This window comes from Nyctereutes procyonoides, unplaced genomic scaffold (genome assembly GCF_905146905.1).
Source record: "Nyctereutes procyonoides isolate TBG_1078 unplaced genomic scaffold, NYPRO_anot_genome, whole genome shotgun sequence".
In the NCBI taxonomy this organism is placed as follows: Eukaryota; Metazoa; Chordata; class Mammalia; order Carnivora; family Canidae; genus Nyctereutes; species Nyctereutes procyonoides.
This window is the reverse complement of record NW_026575121.1, coordinates 48,169,650-48,193,560: the sequence shown is the minus strand read 5'-3', so window position 1 is coordinate 48,193,560 and position 23,911 is coordinate 48,169,650. Positions and strand designations below refer to the sequence as shown.

At 37.8% G+C, this 23,911-nt stretch overlaps 1 protein-coding gene across 1 annotated transcript in view; it reads right to left on the bottom strand.

Moving 5' to 3' along the window:
- Positions 1-854: 854 nt before the first annotated feature.
- Positions 855-23,911, bottom strand: part of IPO5 (importin 5) — a 40,118-nt gene continuing 17,061 nt past the window's right edge. The window contains exons 9-26 of the mRNA XM_055336040.1: positions 21,957-22,044; positions 19,975-20,081; positions 17,536-17,660; positions 17,355-17,444; positions 17,062-17,235; positions 14,411-14,629; positions 13,321-13,404; positions 11,826-11,958; positions 11,617-11,738; positions 9,033-9,129; positions 7,683-7,855; positions 6,609-6,720; positions 6,467-6,522; positions 5,332-5,454; positions 4,340-4,559; positions 3,129-3,357; positions 1,600-1,741; positions 855-999 (exon numbers count right to left, since the gene is read on the bottom strand). Coding sequence (XP_055192015.1) covers positions 913-999; positions 1,600-1,741; positions 3,129-3,357; positions 4,340-4,559; positions 5,332-5,454; positions 6,467-6,522; positions 6,609-6,720; positions 7,683-7,855; positions 9,033-9,129; positions 11,617-11,738; positions 11,826-11,958; positions 13,321-13,404; positions 14,411-14,629; positions 17,062-17,235; positions 17,355-17,444; positions 17,536-17,660; positions 19,975-20,081; positions 21,957-22,044 — 2,381 coding nt within the window. The 3' untranslated portion in view covers positions 855-912. The remainder of the gene's footprint in view (positions 1,000-1,599; positions 1,742-3,128; positions 3,358-4,339; positions 4,560-5,331; positions 5,455-6,466; positions 6,523-6,608; positions 6,721-7,682; positions 7,856-9,032; positions 9,130-11,616; positions 11,739-11,825; positions 11,959-13,320; positions 13,405-14,410; positions 14,630-17,061; positions 17,236-17,354; positions 17,445-17,535; positions 17,661-19,974; positions 20,082-21,956; positions 22,045-23,911) is intronic.

Genomic DNA, 23,911 nt, shown 5'->3' with positions numbered 1-23,911 from the left:
TTTGCAAGCCTTAAAAGGATACCAGTCATGAAGGAATAGATATATAACTTAGCTTAAATTAAAGTGGAAAATGGTAAAAACTAGGTGCTTTTAAAGTTCAAACTGCACAAGGAAAATACTGGGGAAAAAGAAAACACTCAAAGCCATAGTTACTACTCTAAAAAAATATTAGCTTATTCTTATATTAAAAACATTAAATGAATCAAAGCGAGACAGTACTGAATTTTTACACAAACTTCTTTCGTATTTCAATGTTGTTTATTGAGGAGTGAATGAGAGACTACTGCCAGACATGCCAACGACACTTCACATTCAAGGACTGGAAGCTGAAAAGCTTTCCAAATTGAGTCACTGCATCAGCCTTTTGGGGAAAAACCCGAAAGTGACATCAAATATGACATCTTCATGCTTGTTTTTGTCTTCAGCTTTTTTTTTCTTTTTTCAATTTTTAGATCTACTAGTTTGTTGGGTAGAAGGCTTCTTTCTACCCTTGAGAAAGACTCACACTCCAATTAATAAAATTAACACTAGGTGTAGAGCAAATTGTTTTAACACACATCTATGCTGAATAGCTGATCTTAAAGCTGTTTGTCTTAAATTTCATTATGTCTAATGAGAAAACTTAATTTTACTTCCCTTTCACCTTCACGTGAGTGGCTTATCACCAATAGAAAAATACTCTTCAGTGCTACCGTAGGGCTTACGGGGAACCTCTTCAGTGGTACGATAGAAATCCTTTCAAACACCACTCTGAAACCCAGTGCTTCTCTTCCCACTCTTGGAGCTTTGCGAAGAATGGCCTAGACAACACAACTCTACCGTTCTCTTTTGCTCAAAAACAAAACAAAGAAACCTAAACAAAAGGGTAAACGTTTATTTGGAGTTAGTTTTCTGGTGGTGATATTAAGGCCCTCAGGCAGAGTTCAGGAGTTCCTGTATGGCTGCCTGCTGCTCAGGACTGAGCTGCGCTATGCACTCGGTCCACAATCCTCCAGAAGTCTAGGAAAAAACAGTTTCATAGATTTAGATTCAGTGAAATGGTCATCTGGAAGGATTTTACTAATCATCATTAGGTAGACTATAATAATGCCAAATACTTTCTTCTGACGTAGTTTCATGAGTATCATTATAAAAGCAAGACACCTGGTTCCATTTATTTAAAGTTCATTTCATTTACACTAAGTTTTCTTCATTCAATCTGACCTGATAAAGCTACACTAGAAGAGAACACCGTCAAGTAAACAATACATTAGAATTCAGGAAGCATAAATCATTGAAAAGATTTTGGTAGCTGACAGCTTATTTACTATTAAAATCTTTTTTTATTTGAGTAAATGCAAAAAACCCCTAGAAGACATGTATGTGTTAGTAAGTACCAACTGCAAGGTTCAAAATGTCTCAAGTTTAGGACAAATATTTTAGTGGTAATAAAAAAATGAGAATATATAGACAGATTTTATATTAATTTGAAACTTAGAGACAAAGAATATAAAAATGAAAATTGGTACCTATTTCTTTTCTTTAATACAGGAAAAAAAAAAACCACCTCCCAAAAAACTATTTTATTTTCTCTTCCCCAATTTAAGCAAAACGGCTTACCTGTACTTGACGAACTACATTAGCCAGACGTTTGGCACAAGGATCTTCATGTTTAATTGCCTCATGCATTTCTCCTTCTGCAATTATACTGAATATTTTGGGCAGATTGGTATTGTTTGGGCCAAGAACGATGGGGTGATTACTGACCAAAGAGAATAAAGCAATTATAAATGAAAATTATAAGGAGAAATCACTCAAGCACTCATACTTTCCTACATGCTTCCTCCAACATGGAATTTTGTTACAAAGTTTTTATAAGATTATTATGCATTCATTAAAAACAAATTCAGTGGGAGGAAAAACAGCTAATTTTATTTATTAGCTCTTCAGTGTTTTCCCATGTAAATTAAGAAAAAAATACTTGACTCATCTTTCAGGTTTGTTTTAAGGGCCAAAAAGAACGTTCTAAGTGCTTTATAAATAATTTGTAACTTATTTAAAGGGGGACAAAAAAGCTTTACTAAGAATAAACTTAAAATGTATTTTACTTACACGTGGGAAAGTGGTTTCCAAATAAATTTGAAGTTCAAAAGGATTTAGGGGCATTTCAAGAATAATCTGGGAAATAAACTTTAAGCAAGTTTAATGGAAAGAAGCATAATAGTAAATTTAAGTAGAATTCTAGTCTTTCATTAAGAAACTTTCAGAAGTCATTTCCAAGGGAGATGATCAAACAGAATGATGGAGACCTGGTGGCTTCAGAGACAGGAGCAGATAAGGAGTGTACAGTCTTCAGGATGGCTATCACATCCCTTAATGATAGTTCTCCATGGGAACACTCAAACACAACGTTTGTGCAAACCTGAACTGAAACAGGCACGATGGAATACACTTCCTGGCCTATTTCTACAAATTCCAGGAGAGTAGTTGTGGCCCTTGGAGTTATTCATGAATAAAAGCAGTAATTAACAGCGACAGAGCCTAGATCTGATTAATATTTAGAACTTGGATATAGAAAAACAGATAACCAAAGAACACGCCTTTGATTTGATAGCTTCTATAGCCTCCAGGTTGTTGCAATTCTTTGATACACTCATGAACACAAAAGAGCACTAATATTGCCAGAGCCCAAGGCCAGATTTTGATTACCAGTCTGGAATACTTTCCTTATACTGCTGATTCTTGAATCCAAAGAAAAAACCCAGAATTTCAGAGGGTCAAATAATGGCATGAACAACAAACCTACTTTAATCTTTTTTTTTTTTTTAACCTACTTTAATCTTATTCTACTAATAAGTGATATATGTCAATCACACCTCAGGAAAGCTGAAATTTAAAAAAATCTAAAGCCAAATAAAAGCCAGATTAACGGGGTGGATGACAACATTAAAAGGGAGCCTTCTTAAAAACATTACGTTCTACAATGCCTTATCTGTTGAATTTAATTCCATAAAAAAGTCAAAATTAGATCTAATTGAAGGCAGTGTTAATTGTCCTACAGTTTAAACTAAACATATGAGGGCTGTGCACAGGAATCACTATTTTAAATAAAGAGGAAGAAAATAAGGTCTATTTGTCCCTTTTCTTACCTTTCAATCAAGTCACACAGATAATTGAAAGTCTGAACAGCTTCTTCTTTGTCTTCATGTAGTGGAAGCCAAGACAACCAATGTGGCAGGACTTCTTCAACGTTTACACAGTCCGGTTTGAATTTCATAATTTTTCCTACTGCTGAGATGCAGTTCTCTGTAGCGTTGACATTTTCTTTGGTCTTAGAATCGGCAGACTGAATAACTCTTACCAGCAGTGGAAGTGCTTCTAAAATAAGTAATTGCAAGAAGGTCAGTTAAAATCTCACATTCTTATGCCTATATTTCTTTTTTTGCTTTGACTGTATCGATTATAGTGAAGAATTAGTAAGGTATAAGACATGACATGTTTTGTTCTCTTGGCTGCAGAACCAGACCTAGAGTAAAGAAAGGCAGCAGGCTGCCCCCACACGGCCAGGAGTGCCAGCACTCTACTGAGACTACACGAAGTTGGGAGCCCCCAGATTTACAGTCCTCACCCCAGGGTATTTAAGCTTTTAAAAGCCTCTCTATATTTCTGCACTAACTGTCCAGGGACCCCAGTATGTTTTCAAAGTCCTATGCTAGGGGTGCCTGAATAGAGCCCCTGCACTGGGTGGGGAATCTGCTTCTCTCTTTCCCCTCTGTCTCTCCCCCTGCTCATGTGTGCTCTCACTCTTCCATATAGATATAATCTTAAGGGGGAAAAAAAAATCCTATGCTGCAGCTGGGGTATAATGCCCAAACCCTAAATGAACTGTACTCTGGAGGGCAGGAGTGGTGAGGCTCAGATTTCCAAACTTCCAAACTTCATTCCATTTCTTTTTTTTTTTTTTTTTTATTTATGATAGGCACACAGTGAGAGAGAGAGAGAGGCAGAGACATAGGCAGAGGGATAAGCAGGCTCCATGCACCGGGAGCCCGACGTGGGATTCGATCCCGGGTCTCCAGGATCGCGCCCTGGGCCAAAGGCAGGCGCTAAACCGCTGCGCCACCCAGGGATCCCATCTTCATTCCATTTCTATGAGAATAAAGAAGGCCATTCCATTTCCAAGATTCCAAACTTCATTTCCATTTCTATGAGAATAAGGAAGGCCAATTCATTTGCACTATAGGTGAGAGGTTTGAAAAAGGGAAGAATACAATAAAAACAGCTATATAATATCTGGAAGTGTAGAAAAGAGAAGAAGGAAATGATAAAAGGGATGCCTATAACCAACAAATGAAAGTACCTGTACAAAAAGGACGATAGTTATCTCCACCATACTGTGCCATGACTCCCAGGCCATATGCAGCTGCTTGCCTGACTTCTGGGCTGTTGTCACATACATATTGGAGCATCGGCCTTAAGAAATATTCTGCATATTTAAATGAGGCTGGACTACAGTGTTCTATGACATCATCAAAGATGCACAATCCCCATTGTCTGTCTGGCCATGGTCTATGTGGACACTATAAAAGAGATAATCTTTTAAGCTCTGAATACTGGAGTACATTAAGAATGTAAAAAAAAAATTCTCTCTAGACTATCAGCTTATACATGGATATTCCTGATACAAATGATGAAAAACAACACAGTAATAATCACTTTTTGTGAGTAACAATCCCCAAATTACAACACAGATTTAATGAAGTACAAGTTTGAAAGACTTTGTATGATTTTCTAAAGAATCTCACCATCTGACATTACCACATACCAGAACCACCAGCAGAAGCAGCAAGATACGTATACTTCCTTTTTAAAAAACGTGCTGCATTACCAAATACAATGCAAAATTAAAAGCCAAAACAAGACAAACTCCTATTGGCTGCTTTTCATGCATATTTTAAGAACTGAATACATAAGGCCATCATCCACAATAAACGACTACTGATTGTACATAACAAGGATTTTAACTGAATCCTCTAGGGTCCACCAAAAAAAGTAATCATTTTGTTAATTTAGCAGGACACACATAACCTCAAATAATGAAAAGTCATTTGTATATCTCTGGAACACATTGTAATTTAATCGAACTATGGAAAAGTTAATTAGCCAACCATAAGCATATATTAAGTGAGAAAGTATCAACGGCAATGCAATAAACTTGATAAAATTAAAGATATACTCTGGAAATTATGATTTCTAAGACCCATTTTAACCTGAAAGTGTGTTTTCAAGTGCTACACTGAAAACATCCCAGGCAACTACCTAAAATAACGGTCAAAGAAAGGCAACACTTACAATGAGGTTGACAATTAACGGAAGCAGCTGTTCAAACCATGGTAACACCTTTTCCTTGTAGCTACTGAATATTGAGTGTAAAATGTCTGACACTTTGGTCAGAATATAAACATCATTATCATCCTAAAACCAAAAACAAAACAAAAAAAAAACACATAACACCCATATGTATTAAAAAGCATCTCCATTATGACCAACAGTTACATTTATTTTTTAAAAAATCTAAGAAATTTCTCATCACTTCTTCAGGACACAGGAAAGAGTCTGGAGACCACAGTAAGCTTGATGACTGGGGGTCACGTCTCCTATCTGCTATCGGTAGATTAAAGGTGTGAGCAAGTTTGTACTTATCCCAGAGTTTTCTGGAAACGTACTTAAATATTGAAGTTCTGTGTTTTTACTTTAGCATTATTTTTTGTTTTCTGCAAGAATGTTTCTAAGTTTGGAGCAGACTGGTGAAAGGATGTGGGGTCAATTACAACATTTCATCCTTGGGAGCAATATGTGTGTGAGCATGTGAGCACCTCACACAGAAATGGGATGACCTGCACATGTTAGCATGGGTCCACCAGGATGGCCACATGCCACACTCTGGGCCCTAAATACACAGGTGAATGAGGAGAAAATGGAGTAACAAGGTGAAGATGACTTACATCGACCACTCTAGGTGTAGCATTTGTAAGAAAACCTGCATTATTCTGTGGTACGGTAGAAAGACAGCTGATGTTACAAAAAGATCTGGCCTTAAGTCCTAGATTGACAACTGTGTGTGGCTCCAGTTGGTCATTTAACATCTGAGTTTGAGTTCACTTATCTTTAAAATGCTGAAGGCACCACCAAATAAAAAGTTACTGAGAGGAGTATGTAAAATACTAGGTGAACTTAAAAGTGCTGTTATGTTGAGGTACTCCAACAAAAACTCTCCCATAGCATCCAAGACACAAATAAGCTAACTTCAATTACTTATTTCTCTAAATTAGTATATGCAATATATGTTAGATTCTTCTGCTGGAAAGTACTGATAATTACCATCAGAATGACAAGTCAGGTAACAAACTTTCTAGAAACTTAAGCATTTAAAAATCTTCCAGATGCACGTGATCATATAAATAAGGTTCTGAAGGGAATAATTTACCTCATCTTGTAGTGACTCTTCCACCTGCTCATCATAGTCTTCATCTTGTCTTTTAACTAAAACACACCCAAACAAATGTCTTTTTAAATATTGCCAAAATGGTCAAGGATTACATTCAGAAATAAAAGTGTGGAAAACTTACCTTGCCGCAATTCTTGATTTTTAAAATGTTCTTCGAGTTTAGCTTTCAATATTCCTCCTAATTCTTCAAAATGTTCATTATTAAGGCATCCATCTCCCATGACTTCAATGCACTACAATGACATGAAGGAAAGCAAGCAGGCCATGGGATTTACGTTTTAAGAGTCAAAAGTTAAATTCCATTAAGAATCACATGGAAGCATGAGAAAAATTAACATAACTCAGTACCCTGGAAGACTAATGACTAAATGAGTAGATAATACTTGGCGTGTTGTGTTACAATGACAGTACTTCAAAAAGAATTTAAACAGCATTATTTGAAACATGTCCTGAGCGTATCTTAAATGCCGGGCATTACAATTAGGTGCTGAGGTCTCAAAGATAGAGCAGAGCATCCAGCTCCTAAGGAGCTTAATCACCACACGCATACTCTACACAAAACCAGCTGGAGAAAGGCCAAGCAGCATGAGCTGGGGTGTGTGTGTGTGTGTATGGGGGGCACTAAAGCCCAGCAGCATGCATTCTTTGGAAAAATAGAAGAAAACTGAACTGCAGGAGTGTAAAAGGGGACAAATAATGGTGATGAAACTTTAAAACGAACTGTGGAGCAGGTAGGCCATGGAGCTAACCAAGAATATGGGAAGTGGAGTGACAAATTATGAGCAAGTTCATGCTCAAGCAAAGGAGAATGAACTAGAAGGGAGAGAAAGGAGAGACTTCTGGAACAATCCAAGGGAGGTTATCTCAGCACAAAGGTAATGTGAAGAGCAGAGGGACTCAAAACAGAATAGGACAGAAACTAGGTATGTGCTGGAAATGAGCCAAGATTCTGGAGCTGGATTATTAGGTAAATGATGGTGGAAACTAACCAAGAATGGACTGTAAGAGCAGCTACTCTGAAAAAAAAACAAACACAAAAAGAACACCACCAAAACATTAAACTAAAAAAGAATTAAACATTTCTGGTAATTAAGAATCATTTGTTATAGCACAAAAAGATTCAATTTTATTTATTTAGCAAGACTAATAAATGCACACACAACCTTATACATATTTTTAAGAGAAGAATATTTACCTTTGCAAAGGAGTGCATTATTTCTGAGAGGACATCTGAATCCGGTTCGGTGCCAATGGCCTTGATTAGAGCATCACACATAAAATGCCACATCTGTGTGAGATACTCAGGGCCACGAACTCTTGCACATTCCAAGAGAAGAGGCATGGATTCTGCTGCTGCCACTCGAACACGTTTATTGTTAAGGAAACATAATCATTATTCTTAGATACGCTTAGTGTAATCACTATCCTCAAAAGATCGTTCTTATCACTTTGCTTATGTAAATGTTAAAGTGCTCACTGAGCGCCAGATAACTTGTTTATCTGAGATTGCAATATAGGAGCTTATGTTAAATAGAGCGTGTGTATAAAAACAGACATCTCCCTACCCATTAAGACTTATCTCCTATCTTTTCTGTCACCTACAACAGAGCAGCAAGACTGAAAGGTGAAAGGATCTGGGATCCTTAGAGCAGGTCTCAAGATGTTCCTATCCCAAAACTTTAGGCAATATGTTTCTAATAAATGGAACCAAAGCTATGATTTTCCTGGGAAAATGAATGAGGACCTCCTCCTGTCAGAGCCTTTTCAGTTTTCAATGAAGATCAAGATGCCCTTCCCTATCTAATATCATTTATAAAATCAGATCGGGAGATTTCCTCTAAAAAAAGACTTCTTTGTCCTCTGGCATCATGGTATATTTCTGTTGGGCAAAAGTGGTCTTCTGTAAAGGATGCCACTATGGGATACTGCATGAAAAACTACAACACAGGGGCTCTGCACTCAGGCAGATCTGGGTTTAGGTCTGAGCTCAAACACTGTTGAGCTGTCCTTTATTTCTTCTTTAAATCTACGTATGAAACTGTGTATGTAAAGGCATAAAAATGTTTCTATATGTATTAACTACTATTATCATGTTGAGAAGAGAATATTTAACATGCAGATTTATCAAGAAATGTTTCTCCCCAAAGGTGGTATCCATGTTTGAAATGCAGAGCTATGCCACAGAAAGTTATCAGTGGGTCTCTAATGTATTTAGAATGGTCTTAGTTGTTTAACATCATCAAAAGATATTTGAGAAATGTAGCAATTATATACAAATGTAAACATTTGCTAATAAAATATCAATTCTTAAAATCTTTTAGAGGTTCACAGAAAAAGCTGTTAACTAAGACAGGTAAAGTTTTCTTCTTCATGTTTTTGGCAAAAGCAAAAAAACCATGAAACTAAAGCACATGAAAAATTGAAGTGTATAATCTTATAGTTAGTGCAAAGAATAAAGGTGACATAGGCTTCGGTTAACACAAAGTCTAATACTTGAACAAGCTATAATTTAACTAATTGTTTTGTGTTCAAAGTTGTAGGATATCATCATGGAAATAAAATTTCAGTAGAGGGACCATCAGTTTGACAACTTGTTCAGTGTATTCCACAAAGCCTTCCTTCAACTCTTTAGCATAGCAAACCTGAAAACAAAATATTGGAAAGAGAAATCAAATCAAGATCCACGTTAGTTTTTAGGTATTAGTATTTAACAAATAGAATACTAAGGACCACAGGATGCTGTACCCTGACTAGAAATACATTTAAAGCTGCATGCAGAGGGGTGCCTGGGTGGCTCAGTTGGTTAAACAGCTACTTTTGGCTCAGGTCATGATCTCAGGATCCTAGGATCAAGCCCCATGTCGGGCTCCCTGCTCAGTGGGGAGTTTGCTTCTCCCTCTGCCCCTCCCCTCAATGCCTGTAACAAGCTCTCTAACTCTCTAATAAAATATTTAAAAAAAAACAACAGATATAGGGGTGTCCAGGTGGCTCAGGTGGTTGTGTCCAACTCTTGATTTATTTACATTATGATCACAGGGTCCTGAGATTGAGCCCTGTGTTTGGCTCCACACTGAGCGTGGAACCTGCTGAAGATTCTCCCTCCCTCTCCCTTTTGCTCCTCCCTTCCAGCTTGTCTTCTCACTCTCAAAGAACCAAACCAAACCAAAAACTAAAGATGTAACTGTAGCCTATCTTTTCTGTCTGCAAACAGGCTGTTGTTTTTATTTAAAAAAGAAAAAAAAAATTGGGATGCCTGGGTGCCTCAGTGGTTGAGTGTGTCTGCCTTTGGCTCAGGGCGTGATCCCAGGATCTGGGATCAAGTCCTGCATGGGGCTCCTTGCAGGGAGCCTGCTTTTCCCTCTGCCTGTGTCTCTGCCTCTCTCTCGGTGTCTCTCATGAATAAATAAATAAAATCTTAAAAAAAATTTTTTTTCAGGGGTGTCTGGGCAGCCCAGTCAGTTGAGCATCTAGCTCCTGGGTTTCAGCTTAAGTCATGATCTCAGGATCAAGCCCTACTTCAGGCTCCATGCTGAGTGGGAGGTCTGCTTAAGTAGTCTCCTTCTCTCCCTCTGCCCTACCCCTCACTCTCTCTTTCAAATAAATTAGTAAATCTTTTTTTTTTTAAAGATTATACTTTTTTACTCATGAGAGACATACAGAGAGGCAGAAACATAAGCAGAAGGAGAAGCAGGCTCCCCATGAGGAGCCTCATGCAGGACTCGAGCCCAGGACCCCGGGATCAGACCCCTAGCCGAAGGTAGACGCTCAACCACTGAGCCACCCAGGTGTCCCAATAAGTAAATCTTAAAGAAAAAAAAAATCATTTCAGCAGTGAAACAGAAAAACAGAACTGTTTATTTATTTTGAGAGAGAGAGCACATGAGAATGGAGGTTGGGGGAGAGGGCAGGAGAGGGAAAGAGAGAATCACAGGCTGGCTCCATGCCCAGCACAGAGCTTGATACAGCTTGATCTCATGACCCCCACACCACCACCCGAGCTGAAACCAAGAGTCAAACGCCCAAGTGACTGAGACACCCAGGCGCCCCTGACAGTGCTGTTTTAAAAACAATTGTTTCTTTACTTTTTCCCACTACATTAAAAGATTTGATAGTTCTGAGATGTGACATAATTGCTCTCTACTTGAGAAAGATACCAGAAAAACTCAAAATGTTTAGAAATTATTGTAGGTATAAATAGTTATAGAATATAGTAAGTACTGATGATAAGCAAAAGTTCAAGAAATACAAGTTTAAATGACTTAGAAAACACAATGGTGCTTTATTAATACACGATAAACTGTAAGCAATTAATTTTTATTTAGACATATTTAACTGCTAAATTTGTAATCTGAAACCATAACTTAATTCTTTTAAGAAATATATTGTCCCTGTCTATAGCGGGGAAAAAAAACTCAAAGAGAACTTACACACAAGACCCTAAATACTATAAAGAGATAATCATTGCAAACATTTTGATGTCCGTACCATGTTTATATTTTTATATAAGTGAAACCATACCAGTTTTATTTTCAGTATCATGAGCACATTTCTGATCATTCACTCAAAAAGTAGTCCTTTGTCATCGTATCTACTATACATTAAACACAAAACAGACAAAAGTCCTTGCCCTCATGTAGCTTTGTATCAGCCGTGTAATAGTCTAGGGTACGGTATTATTATCTTCCTAAGAGTAGGCACTTAAGCTGCTTGTTGTTGTTGTTGTTAGACATAGAAATTTATGTATATGATTTTTTTACGGTTTATTTATTTGGATAAGAGAAAGAGAGTAAGCAAGGGAAGGAGGAGAGGGAGAGAATCCTCAAGCAGACTCCCTATTGAGCATAGCAGGCTTGATCCCAGGGCCCTGAGAGTTCATGACCGAAGCTGAAATCAAAAGTTGGCTGCTTAAGTGACTGAGTGAGCACCCAGGTGCCCCACCTATATGATTTCTTTATCCAGAAGTAGAAATGTTGGGTCAAAAGGTTTCTACATTTTACTTTTTAAAGAATATATTCTTGCTCATTAAAATAATTTCTTTAGCATCTACAGAACAAATGCCTTGAGAAATATTTATGTATGTGTTGTGGGAAGTTGTCAACTGAAATTTGGTAAACACTGTACACACTCACCAGCATCTGACAAGCAGTAGACTTTTCTTCCAATCCTGCAGTCTTAATACCAAAACTCTGCTGATCTCCAAGGTTCACAAATTCCCAACCGTCATCGTCACTCATATTCTCCATGTCTTGGGCTATTAACAGAGAAGAAAACAAATTTATGTTAAAAATAGTCACAGAGATGAATTTTATGACTGCTATGTCTTCATGAAGACACCTACTATCTAAAAGGGCTACTTCAGGCTTAATCGAAGCAGTCTTCATTAAAGGCCCCATAACCACTGGAAGGTACTGCTGAAATTCTTTTCCAAGAATTTTGCACATTCTGGCCCATGCTGATATCATGTAAGAGATCTGGGGGAAGAAATTAAAATTGACTTTAAAACAATGGGTAAAAAGATATCACAGAGAAAACCATTACCCTATTTTATAGAAATAATGTTTCATTTTACATTCATATCTCTTTTAGACAGAAGTACATTTTCTAAGGTCATATACTTAAAAACATTCAGAAACAACAGAATCATTGTGACCCTTTACCCTGGGATACAGACAGCAGGCGAGGCAAAAGAGAAAGACCAGGACCGTGTTTTATTTTCTCTTACTTTCAAGAAGCAATATACGGTTTTTCTCTAATACCTGGACCACATAAATAAAACCCACTTAATCATACCAACTCCCAGGCACTACTTTTTTGAAGGTAGGAACCTATTTTATCTGACTGTATCCTTACTGCCTAGCATTCTATGTATTAAACATTAACACCCAAGAAACAAAACATCCCTTTCTTCCAGCTATTTTAATTTTTCAAAGTGGTTGGGTTATGTTTAAGACACCTCTTCTACTATGTTTACACAGTCTTAATCACCTGCAAATTACCTATAGAGAATCTAGTTCTAATTCACCATCTCGATAACTGAGAAAGGGATTTTTTACTTTCCAATATAACTACCTCATATTCATTCATACACATACTACCCACTCCTACTCTAAAACGAAACAGAACAAAACCAATTTTAAGTTTATGGGAAACAATTACAGCATGGCCGTATAAAGTCAAAACGTAATTCAGCAGCTATTTATGGAATGCCTGTTATACTTTAGGCATCGTAAATACTATTAGGATTATGACACACAATTTACACCCCAGGGTCATAAGGACATAGTATCAAGTCTCACACAGGATGTGAAATATGAGCAGAGGTTAGTCAGGCTGAGTGGGGGAGGGGGTCTAAGTGAAACAAATGTTTGTTCACGGCAGAAAGAAAAGCAGAGCATGTTCTAAGATTGTTAGGTTTCTGTACTTCTTTTTCAACAGGGGAGGGAAGTCATGTGGCACTGACGGGGTTAGGAGACATCCAAACAAAGATGTCTAGTAAGTTGTTGGATAAATAAATCTTGAATTCAGAGAACGACCTGGAGGTCACAGCATACAGAGGAAGACTGAAGCCACAATGTAAATGACACTGTTCAGCAGCTAAGAGGGCCTAGGACAGAACCATAAAAGCACCAAAAAAAAACCTGAGAATCTGAGAGGGGGTGGCTACAGCAGGCTGAGAAAAAGGTGGTATGAGAAGTGAAGGAAAACCAGCGAAGAATGTCTCTGAAATCAGGGGTTATCTCAAGAAGCCTATTAATTTCTTTGTCGAGTTCATTAACCTTGCATTAGCCACAACTCCTCAATGGATCAAGGCGAATGTGTCCAAGCTGTTTTACCTGAGGATCATCATCTTCCATATCACTGAAGTCTGTCTGGGTCTTCAATAAGAGCTGCATCACATCTGATGCATCTTGCATGAACTAGATGAAAATATTTGAGAAAATCAACACCAGTGTTACCATTACATTATCCACATGGGTCATAACTCCTCAGACAAGGGTTACACTCAAAGATTTCCATCTATATATTACACAGACTTAGTGCTCTTTCTAGAAAAATAGATTCTTCAATGAAGGTCAGGGTTAACTGCAGTGTAAAGGTATTTCTAATAACATAAAGTTTTGGTCTATGGTTTGTTATTTCCAGCAGTAAAAAGATAATCGAATTCCAGAAAGAAAATTTTAGATTGCTCTCTAGAACTATATCATTTTCATTTAACTCTGTATAGTTCTAGCAATCTCCCTTGTGTAGACAGTGTGTTTCAAAGACAGTTTGAAAGTCAGATACATAGAGCATGGAACACAAAAATGTTTTACTGGTTAGCTTCTCAGTATCCCACAGAAAACTATTTATAAGTTAATACTGATGGTTTTGGAGGAGACCAATCAGAGAGGTTCTAATGTTGACAGTTCTGAGTGTTAGAACCCGGGGTGGGGGTCAATGACAGAGAAACTTCCTTTGATTGGCTTTGACAACTCTGAGGTGCTGGCTGGAAGGAAAATATGCTGGTCAACAGTCCTTGCTAATTATTTTTCTGAAGTGTTATATGCATATAGAATTTCTATCTCGGGACACCTGATGTTTTTTGGATTAACAAGAAATCAAGTGGAACGTTTCCAAGTACATGTTTAAATGGGTGAAACTAAACATATGGATCTTGAACTCCACACACCTCCCAGGAGAAAGACTGTAAATGTGGTAGGAAAGGGGGGAGGTTTCAAGAGCATAACTGAATTAAGAAAAAACTTAATATTAACACTGATAAAATGAATTTCCATACAAAGTAGGAGTGACAGAAGAGTAAGATGATGGATAAAAACAAGCATCCAGAAAATCATTTATCAGAATTAAAGGCTCTCTAGTACCTTCAATGCCTCCACAGCCAAATTACATATAGTAAATTCAACCTTGGAATAAATTACTTACTTTTTCCTTCCCAACGGCCAGACCAATGAGGCTGATGCACTCAATAGTTTTTCCTCTGAGAAGTCTGAGTTCCTTTTGAACTGCATTCTCGACAATGTGCTTTAGTGATGGCATAAATAAGTCATAGTAGGGGACAAATTTTTCCTCTGCAGTATCTGCAACTGACGCGATAGAGGTCACAACTTGTTCCAACACTAACTTGGTGCCTTTCTGAATCAACTAGAAGGAAGACACACAAAACAAATCATGGAAATGAGAGGCTGGAAGACATGTCCTCTGATAGTTCTCAAACACTTCTCTGAAACAGCAAGCTGAGACCACCCTTCAGCAGCCTGAGTGGAGACCACAGGTTCTGGAGCAGACTGAAGAGTCCCTGTGGAACTACTGAGAGAGGATCTCCTTGCTCCTCTGTTAACAAAGTGCTCCCTCCTCATGTTGGCCTTGTCTCAGAGCAACTAGTGCTTGAGCACAAATTAGATTCCTCTTCCAATTTCTGTATCCCCAGCTTCATGCCTATCTTTCTTAGTCCTTTTTCCTCGCTTACTCCCACTTAGTGCTGTCCTACCATATGTGGAGAGAACTCCCTTTACGGTCCATTCCTTTACCTTCCCTGACTCTCCCTAGAAGGTACCACTAACACCACCACTGGTGCCACAGCTCTCCTGCACTGTTTTACTATCTGGTGAGGCTGATGAGCTCACCTTTCTCCTGCACCAAAGACCTAGTGTTCTCTGACCTGGCCAGTAATCATGTACTTGCCACTGGGCTCATGTTGTCACCTGTCAATATCCCCTCGGATTCATATGAATATCTGACCCAGTGGGTATTCCAGATTTCTTTCCTCCCCCTCATCAACTATAGCCACTCTCTACAGAGCTCTTCATCTTGTACTACCACTTCCACCACCTCCATAAGGGAGTAACCTACTCCCTTCTGCATCTGCTCCACACTTCAGGTCTTGACCTACCTCTCATCTCAGAGGAATGCTGTTCTTCCTTAACTACCTTCTCTTTGTACAACTCTTGCCCATACACTTTATCCTCTTCCCCAGCTGATCTTAGCAATTCCTTCTTTTAGTCTTTTTTTTTTTTAATTTATTTATTCATGATAGTCACACACACACAGAGAGAGGCAGAGACACAGGCAGAGGGAGAAGCAGGCTCCATGCACTGGGAGCCCGATGTGGGATTCGATCCCGGGTCTCCAGGATCGCGCCCTGGGCCAAAGGCAGGCGCCAAACCGCTGGGCCACCCAGGGATCCCCCATCTTTTAGTCTTTAAAAATCTGACATGTTGCCTATCTGGGGGAAGAGGATGCAACAGAAACTCTCTTTACACTTCAGCCCTCTACCCAAACCTACTCATATGCCTTCATCTTGGATCTACTTCTTTCTGTCTTAAGACTAACTCGTGTTCCTTCATCATGTTCTTGGTCTGCTGTCATCTGACATTGAGCACCCATCCCATTTCAAACCCCTTCCTTTGCCTTCTGAGACACTGTATCTTGTTCCTTTAGGACACAATTAGGTAAAGTGTGGCTTATGAACTATCACTGGTTCACAGTGAATTAATGTACAAGAATTGATATTCTAAGGGCAACTGGGTGGCTCAGTTGGTTGAGCATCCGACTCTTGGGTTTTGGCTCAGGTCATGGGTCTCAAGGTCCTGGGATCAAGTCCTAAGTTGGGCTCTGCACTCAGTGGGCATTCTGCTTGAGACTCTCCCTCTCCTCCTACCCTCCCCCCTGAAATAAATAAATAAATCTGAAAAAGAAAAATCGAGTATATAATGTTACAGACTGACTTTACTTATAAACAACTTGACAGTTAACTTTATATCCGTTGAATATAATCATTTTAAAAGGCTTTTGTTTGTCCTTTTTATTCATTTCATTTTTACAGCAATTTATTTTCATTGGATTTGACAGCAAACTGAATCTAAACCCTTACCTTTCTTGCCTGCATCCCCTTTCTCATACATAGCTATACTAAACATTGATAAGCCAATTGTTTCTAGGTTGCACCTCTTATTTAAGCTTTAACTATCTGGATAGCCAGGCCTTGTCTGAAATCTAACATATTTTAAGCAAAAAGGATTTTTTTCTTATCTACTTCTGTCATCCAGGTGAGAAGAATGGTCAACATTTTTTTTACTACTTCTTCATCTTTTTAAATTCAAACCAGCAGAAACTGTTAACTGCTTCCCGAGAAATGACTTTCAGAATCATCTTCCCCAATTTCCATTCAAGCTCTCTGAGAAATAATCTTCTGACAGTCTTGACTTAAATCTTCTCCCTTTTTGTTTATGCCTCACAATGCCATCACGCTAATTTCCTACAATCACATTATCATGATTTCTTGCAGCAGTTAAGAACAAAATGGTTCTTCCAAGTTTACATAAATCAGAATTCAAAATAACTGCCTTGTTTTCAAGGCAATTCAAATACTGTTTTTACCTAACCTTTAGGCTCTATCTTCTTTCCCAATTCCAATATTGGCCTATCTCTGTTCAAGATTGAATTATTCTACTTCAAAAGCCTAACCTAACTTTCTATTCTTTATGGCCATGCTGAAAAGTTTGTTTCTCTAGGTCTTACCCATTAAATTGACCTATGTTAATTTCTAAGTAGGAGCTCAAAACCTAGTAACTTACCTCTTGAAGTTTAAGAACCATAATGGAATGCAGATGTTTCACCAAATTGTCTAAATACGGAATAAGCAGTGACTTGGGACAGTCCTCGGTGAAGTTAATAAGAGCGGCTGCGGCATGGGCCTGCACTCGTTGGTTGCCTTGATCTTCCATGGTCTGTAGCAGGGCTGCAATCACCTGGAAGATGAAAGCAGATGAGCACACATTCTGAAATGCCACATTTCAAAGCATATATAACATACTACCCGCCCTCTTCTTAAAAGTCTGACTTGAGTGTTTGAGGCCTTGTTACTTACCTTCTCATGAAATTTCTTTTGGAAACCAGGTGCAAAATCTGTAGCCATCTGTCCCACAGCATTACAGGCTGCATACCTTACTCTTGGATGCTGGAATAGGTTACTTTGTATGAGTAAAGGCAATGGGTTCCCATGTGAAACTACGGTAATAATTATTAGTCAGATATTTACTGATACTTACAGGATCCTGAAGAAAAAGCAAAACAAAATTTACTATCTCATTTAAAATTCCTTCCATTTGCTGGTGGCATCCTTCACCAATGGCAGATAAGGCCATTAATCCTGCATGCCTGTATTTCCAGTCAGCTACAAAAAACAATTACACATGAAAGAAGAGCGATTAGCATGTCACTCTGGTAGTCAGAAGTATAAAATGAAGTTCTCTTTATTTGGAAAAGACTATCAAAATATTTTTATACATTAATGAGAAAAATGGACAGAAAAGAGTGCCTGACTAGGACTATTTCACTGGAGTGACGGTTACATCACACAAGCATTTCTATTCCAGAGGTAGTTAAAAGGCAGTATGGAAGCAAATTATTAGTATTTATACCAACTACTGAAAATAAGGTTTTCCCCGTAAGATTTACCATAAACAACAAATATCTGGATTTTGTGTCACACATTCCTATTCATTGAACAGATTCACTGATTTTCATCCATGGTCCCATTTCTTTTTTCTTTCAAGTTTATCATTTTATCTGTTTAAGCAATTTTCACACTCAACATGGAGCTTGAATTCATGACCCCAAGATCAAGAGTCGCATGCTCTACCGACTGAGTCGGCCAGGAGCCCCCTTCACATTTCTAGAAAAAGGAAAAAAGCCATGGAGGAAAGATACTGCTTTTAAAGAATTTTTATTTAGCAATATGGCAAATGAACATAGACAAACTTTACTTTAGATTAATAGAATATTAGCTAAGCAGTATTTGTTTTTCTGAACCTTCCTATCATATTTTAATATATTAATTTCCCTGACTTTCTTTTCTAAATATTTAACTGTTCCCTTTAAGGTGTTTCACATAACTTGTTGCATAAAGCAAGAGATACATCAATATAGAAAGTTAGTATCTGAGTAAAGCAATGGTTTTCAAAGTGGGGCCCAACTACCCTGGGGTTCTCTGAATCAAAACTATTCTCCTGATAATATTTTTTCACTCTCATTATGGGGATCCAGTGGAATACTCGAAGGATTACAACACATATAAAATCCCACGAGATAAGTAAAGCAGAAAAAAAATTCAGCTAAGATACTTAGAAGATATTTTTAAAAATGCATTCTTCTAACATTTTTGTTTTACAAGTCATTATTCATGAAAAATGTTATTTCTTAAAGTGTAACAGGTTTATTATTGTTACCTTTAAGTGAGTATTTTAAGTGTTTGTTTCCATTTCTAAAGGTATACACGTTGACACAACCTAATAAACAAAAGCACTCTGGGATCTTCAGTAATTTTTAAGAGTATATAGGGGTCTCGAGAACAGAAAGTTTGAGAACTTTTACAATTTAACTATTTACTTTGGGGAGCCTAAAACCCAGGTAAAGATGAACTCTGCCTGTAACTAATTCTACTAGAAAGAATTTCTGAAAAATTCCTAATTTTGTTCTTAAGAATTACACCCTTATTATTTACAACATTCTTGATATTTTTAAATATTAAAATGTGCACAAGGTCACATTTTAAATATTTTTTATATTTTTAAATATTTTAACATTTTAAATATTTTTAATGTGTTTCAATTACCCAATAGACCATTAAGCCAGAATTTTTCAACCGAGTAATAATCATCCTAAGAAACCAGTAAATAAGATGCTCATCTTTGCACACTGAATTTACTAATCTAAAAAAGAGATGCAATAAATATTTATTGATAGAGAAGTGTCCAAATTTGGTTCAGAGAATAAAAAAAGATATGCCTATAAATCTCCAATAGACAGAGCTCCTGAAAATAAGTTCAGCAGAATGTGATGGTATGGTATGGGGATTTGGAAATAGTGTTTCTCCTTTAAATTTTGCTCTTTATTACTTAAAGCAAAACCCGTAAAACTATCTTTAAAAAGAAAGTGGGGCACATGTTATTAGGAGATATATATTGTTTGCTGCTGCTGAAGCACTTTGTGCACACATTAAATACATCTCTGCATTTTCTCCTTTTTCACAGATGAGGAAATTAAGGTGCAGTAGACCTGCCATAATGTTAACAGTAACAAATCTTAGAGTTCATTGCCATATATCCAAAACCTTCAGCATCCAGCTAATAAACTGCAGCAGAAATTTAAAAGCCAAATTTCTACTACATGTCACAACCACATTCACAACTGATTTGAAGAATACTGTGAACTGATGGTGAAATAGTGACAGCTGGGTGACCTTGTGCAATCTTTTAATGTTTCTGGGCTACTTTCTTCATTTTAAAAATGGAAAAGCTAGATACTTTCTAGCAGCTCTGATAACTTAAGCAATCTTTAATGCTGTCTCCATCCCTCTGAGGAAAAAAAAAACCCTCAAGAAATTTAGGAGGCAAAAAAGGCAAAGAAAGATTAAGTCTAAGCGTCTGTCAGAACTGAAGATTTAGAAAAGCACGTTACACTACTCTCTTTTGGGATATCCAGCTTACGATTTTGGAGCATCTGCATAATGTGTTCCTTGATCATCGGCAGCACCAGTTTCCCACCAAGTCCACACGCCATTCGGTCCAGGGCGCTCTCACCAGCCACTGCATTGCTGCACAGAGACCAAAGAACATATTCATTATGTTCAACAGACACAACAGTGCACTGTACACACACAGATCTAAAACACGTTATCACATTAAACTACCAATTCAAGCAGTCTTCTAAACCTATGAACTTGTAGGTTAAAAATCCAGAGTTAAAGAAAAAGGGGAGGGCACATAACATTTCCATGATTCATTTGCCATAGTGTAAAAAGTCCTGCTGTGTCTCCATCTTAATTTTCAAGACTTTGCTATTTCTCTCCCCACACACACCCCTCACTGGGTAACGCTTGAGCTTTATGCTTTCAAGACTCAGAGGTAGGAGTACAATGTTTAGGAGAGCCTTGTTATCTCATTTCCTGTACATCCTTCAACTCAACGGACAGAACATAGAAAACTGAAAGCCATGCTGAGACTCTGGAGGATGACTTCCTTGCTGTGAGTTTATGTACTTTAAAGGGATGTAAACTGTGTTGCCACAAATAATGCACCAGTGAAACTTAATACTAGAGTTTTCATGGAAAACAGAAGAAAATTGGCCAGAAGGGCCTCTGCACTGTCTCTGAACTGCAAGACTAGTAATGAATTTGTCATGTGCATCATCTCAAACTGCTGGGTCGAGGAGACTATAAAGATGAAGCTACAAATTTTCTTTAGAGAATATATTTAAACTTACTTTGGAAATAATTTAAAACCTATTTACATAAATAAATAAATAAATAAATAAATAAATAAATAATAAAAAAATAAAAAATAAAAAAAAAAATAAAATAAATAAAACCTATTTACTCCCAGATAAGAAAATCCTGTTCATCTAGCCAGGAAAAATAGCTTCATAAGCCATATAAATTAAGTGCCTTGTATAGGGAGCAGTACATTACAGTAACTGAACCAGGCAAAGGAAACCCAGTCTGAGCCTGGTCTTCCCTTTAGCCCTATGAGGTTATTTCCAGTGAAGGATTATTTTCATGTACTTCAAAATAGCATTCAAGCCAGAGTAGTCATTTTTAATAATGGGACTAAGTTGAAAAACACACTGTATTTTCTTTAAGTCAAATGTCTTTAATTTTACCTAATGCCTGTTTTAATAGCTTATTTCAACTACCAGTCTTTCAGAGAAATACTTTTAGTTCTCTTTAAGAAAGGTAGTTTGATTAACTGCAAAGAGTAAAAGAACAGCATGAAGTCTCAGTCTATAGATAGGCTATATAAAACCTGAGCAAATCACTCAACCCACCCGCCCTCCATTTCTAACGCTACCTGAGAATATACCTTTAGGACCACTGAAAGATCCACTAATAGAGTTCTGAAGTGCACGTCTCATACACATGTAAGAACAGGCCATCACTACTAGACAGTGAATTCGATTCCAGTGGATTTTCCATAGGAATCTTTATCCATGAAAGCAAAGCCTAAGTCTAAACAAGTTAAACAGTAGCTCCAGTGTCACTGAACGCTACAGTATAAATCTCACCACCGTCCTCTCTAGCCTAAGGTTAACTTGTGTGAAATTGGGAAAACAGGGCATTTTGCAGGGAACTGTGCGGAACCAAATATTCTGCACGAGGTCTATGTACGTAAAGGCATTTTTCACAATAAAGCTTTTTTATACATACTTTAAGATACTCTTACACTAAAAAAATCTTGAAAATTCAGAGTAAAATGGGGTGGAAAAAGTACCTATTTTATGAAAAATAAAATATTTACAAAATCTGACACAGAAAGCCGAAGTATCCCATGTTCCAAACTTAGAAGTTTAATTTTAAATTACAGAATATGGTGGGAAGAGACAGGCTCCAGGAACCCTTATACTCCAGCTGCCACCTGAGTTCGCTCCATTTCACCAAGGGAGCCTCTAATGCAGTTTCCGGGTGCATGATTACCTGTCAAAGTCATCATCTTCCAGCTCATCTGCATTCGCCCAGTCCTCATCCTCTTCAAGGTCAACCATCATTGCTAACATCTGAGGAACTTAAAGCAAATCATCATTTCATCTCTTAAGACTATAGCTTTTTTTTTTTTTGTCAATATCACCATTTATTAACATGAATTTTAAGAAGTAAAAAACAAAGTAAGATTTACTTTGCCTCTAAGAGTGAGACAGAAAAGTCTGCCTGTGCCCCCAACATCTGGTTTGTTAAGTTTTAACAAATTTATTTTAAAGATTTTATTAATTTATTAATGAGAGACACACAGAGAGAGAGGCAGAGACACAGGCAGAGGGAGAAGCAGGCTCCATGCAGGGAGCCTTGACGTGGGCCTTGATCCCAGGTATCCAGGATCAGGCCCTGGGCTGAAGGCGGTGCTAAACTGCTGAGTTTAAATTTGTTAAAATTTTTAACAAATATTTGCTGCATTTGCTTTAGATCTTGTTCTGCTTAAGAGTTAACATTAAAGATAAAAGACAAACTTCCCAGATCCTACTATATTCTTTATTCACCAGAGGTGAGCACAACATAAAATCGATGCTTCTCACTCCCAAAGTGTTTTTATACTTGAACTACAGATTTTTCTGTAAACAAATATAGCACTATCTCAAGATTTTAATTTTCACACAATAAATGGTACCATGCTATGTATATATCCGTAGGCAATTTGCTTTCTTTTCAACACACATGGATTTCAACTTAATTACTTCAGAATATTCTATTACATAAACACACTATTCTACTGATGGACATTTTGGTTGTTTCTAATTTTCTCCCTATTACAAAATTTGCTTTGATGAGATTCTTATCCATATACCCTTGACAAGTGTGAGTTCAGGGCATGGAATTGTTACAGGTATCTTCAATATTACTAAGAAAGACTAACTGCTCTGCATAGTGGCTGCATTAAATGTGCACTGCTCCAGGTTTGAAAGGAGACCTGTCTCATTTCACAACCATGTGTGAAGTGCCCTGAAGCTTTCTGAGTCTTCTCTGGTCCACACCTGACACCAGACTCCCCAACTGCACTGGTGTTTACTGACGCTGAGCAGGCTCATTAGCTCCTTCATTGTGGATTTCCAGTTCCTAGCCCTTGTCTGTTTCCTACAGACCTGAACTTGCTGACCATGTGCACTATAGCTGCTTTCGCCCAGCCTGCAGCTTGTCTTTTAATTTCACTTGTGGTGTATCTGGTCAAAAAATTGTTTTAGTATTTGCCAATTCAGCAATGTTTGTACCTATGGTTTGTAATTCAGTCTTAAAAAACTTCTTTCTACTCTTAAACCTTGTCTGTAAAACGTGTCGCGGGATCCCTGGGTGGCGCAGTGGTTTAGCACCTGCCTTTGGCCCAGGGCGCGATCCTGGAGACCCAGGATTGAATCCCACGTCAGGCTCCTGGTGCATGGAGCCTGCTTCTCCCTCTGCCTATGTCTCTGCCTCTCTCTCTCTCTCTCTCATAAATAAATAAAAAATTAAAAAAAAAAAAAAGTAAAACGTGTCGCTCATTTAGGTGCTAAATCAACCCCGAATTAATTTTTATAGGATATCTGAAGTTGGGATAGATTTTTGCCACAGAAATGACCTTTGGTCAATAACTGTTCTCTTAGTTTTTTTAAACATTTTATTTATTTGGTGGGGGGACATGAGAGGCAGAGGGAGAAGCAGACTCTGCTCAGCAGGGAGCTGGAGACGGGGCTTGATCCCAGAATCATGACCTGAGCTATAAAGGCAGACAGATGCTTAACCAACTGAGCCACTCAGGCACCCCAATTATTTATCTTTTAAAGTCAGCTTTGTTTCATGTAAGTGGATCTGCTCATAGAATCCCGTTTCCTACAATCCATTTGCCTACACCTGTACCACCAACAGTTTCTAAATCTTCATAGCTGAGAAGGCAAGATCTCCACTCT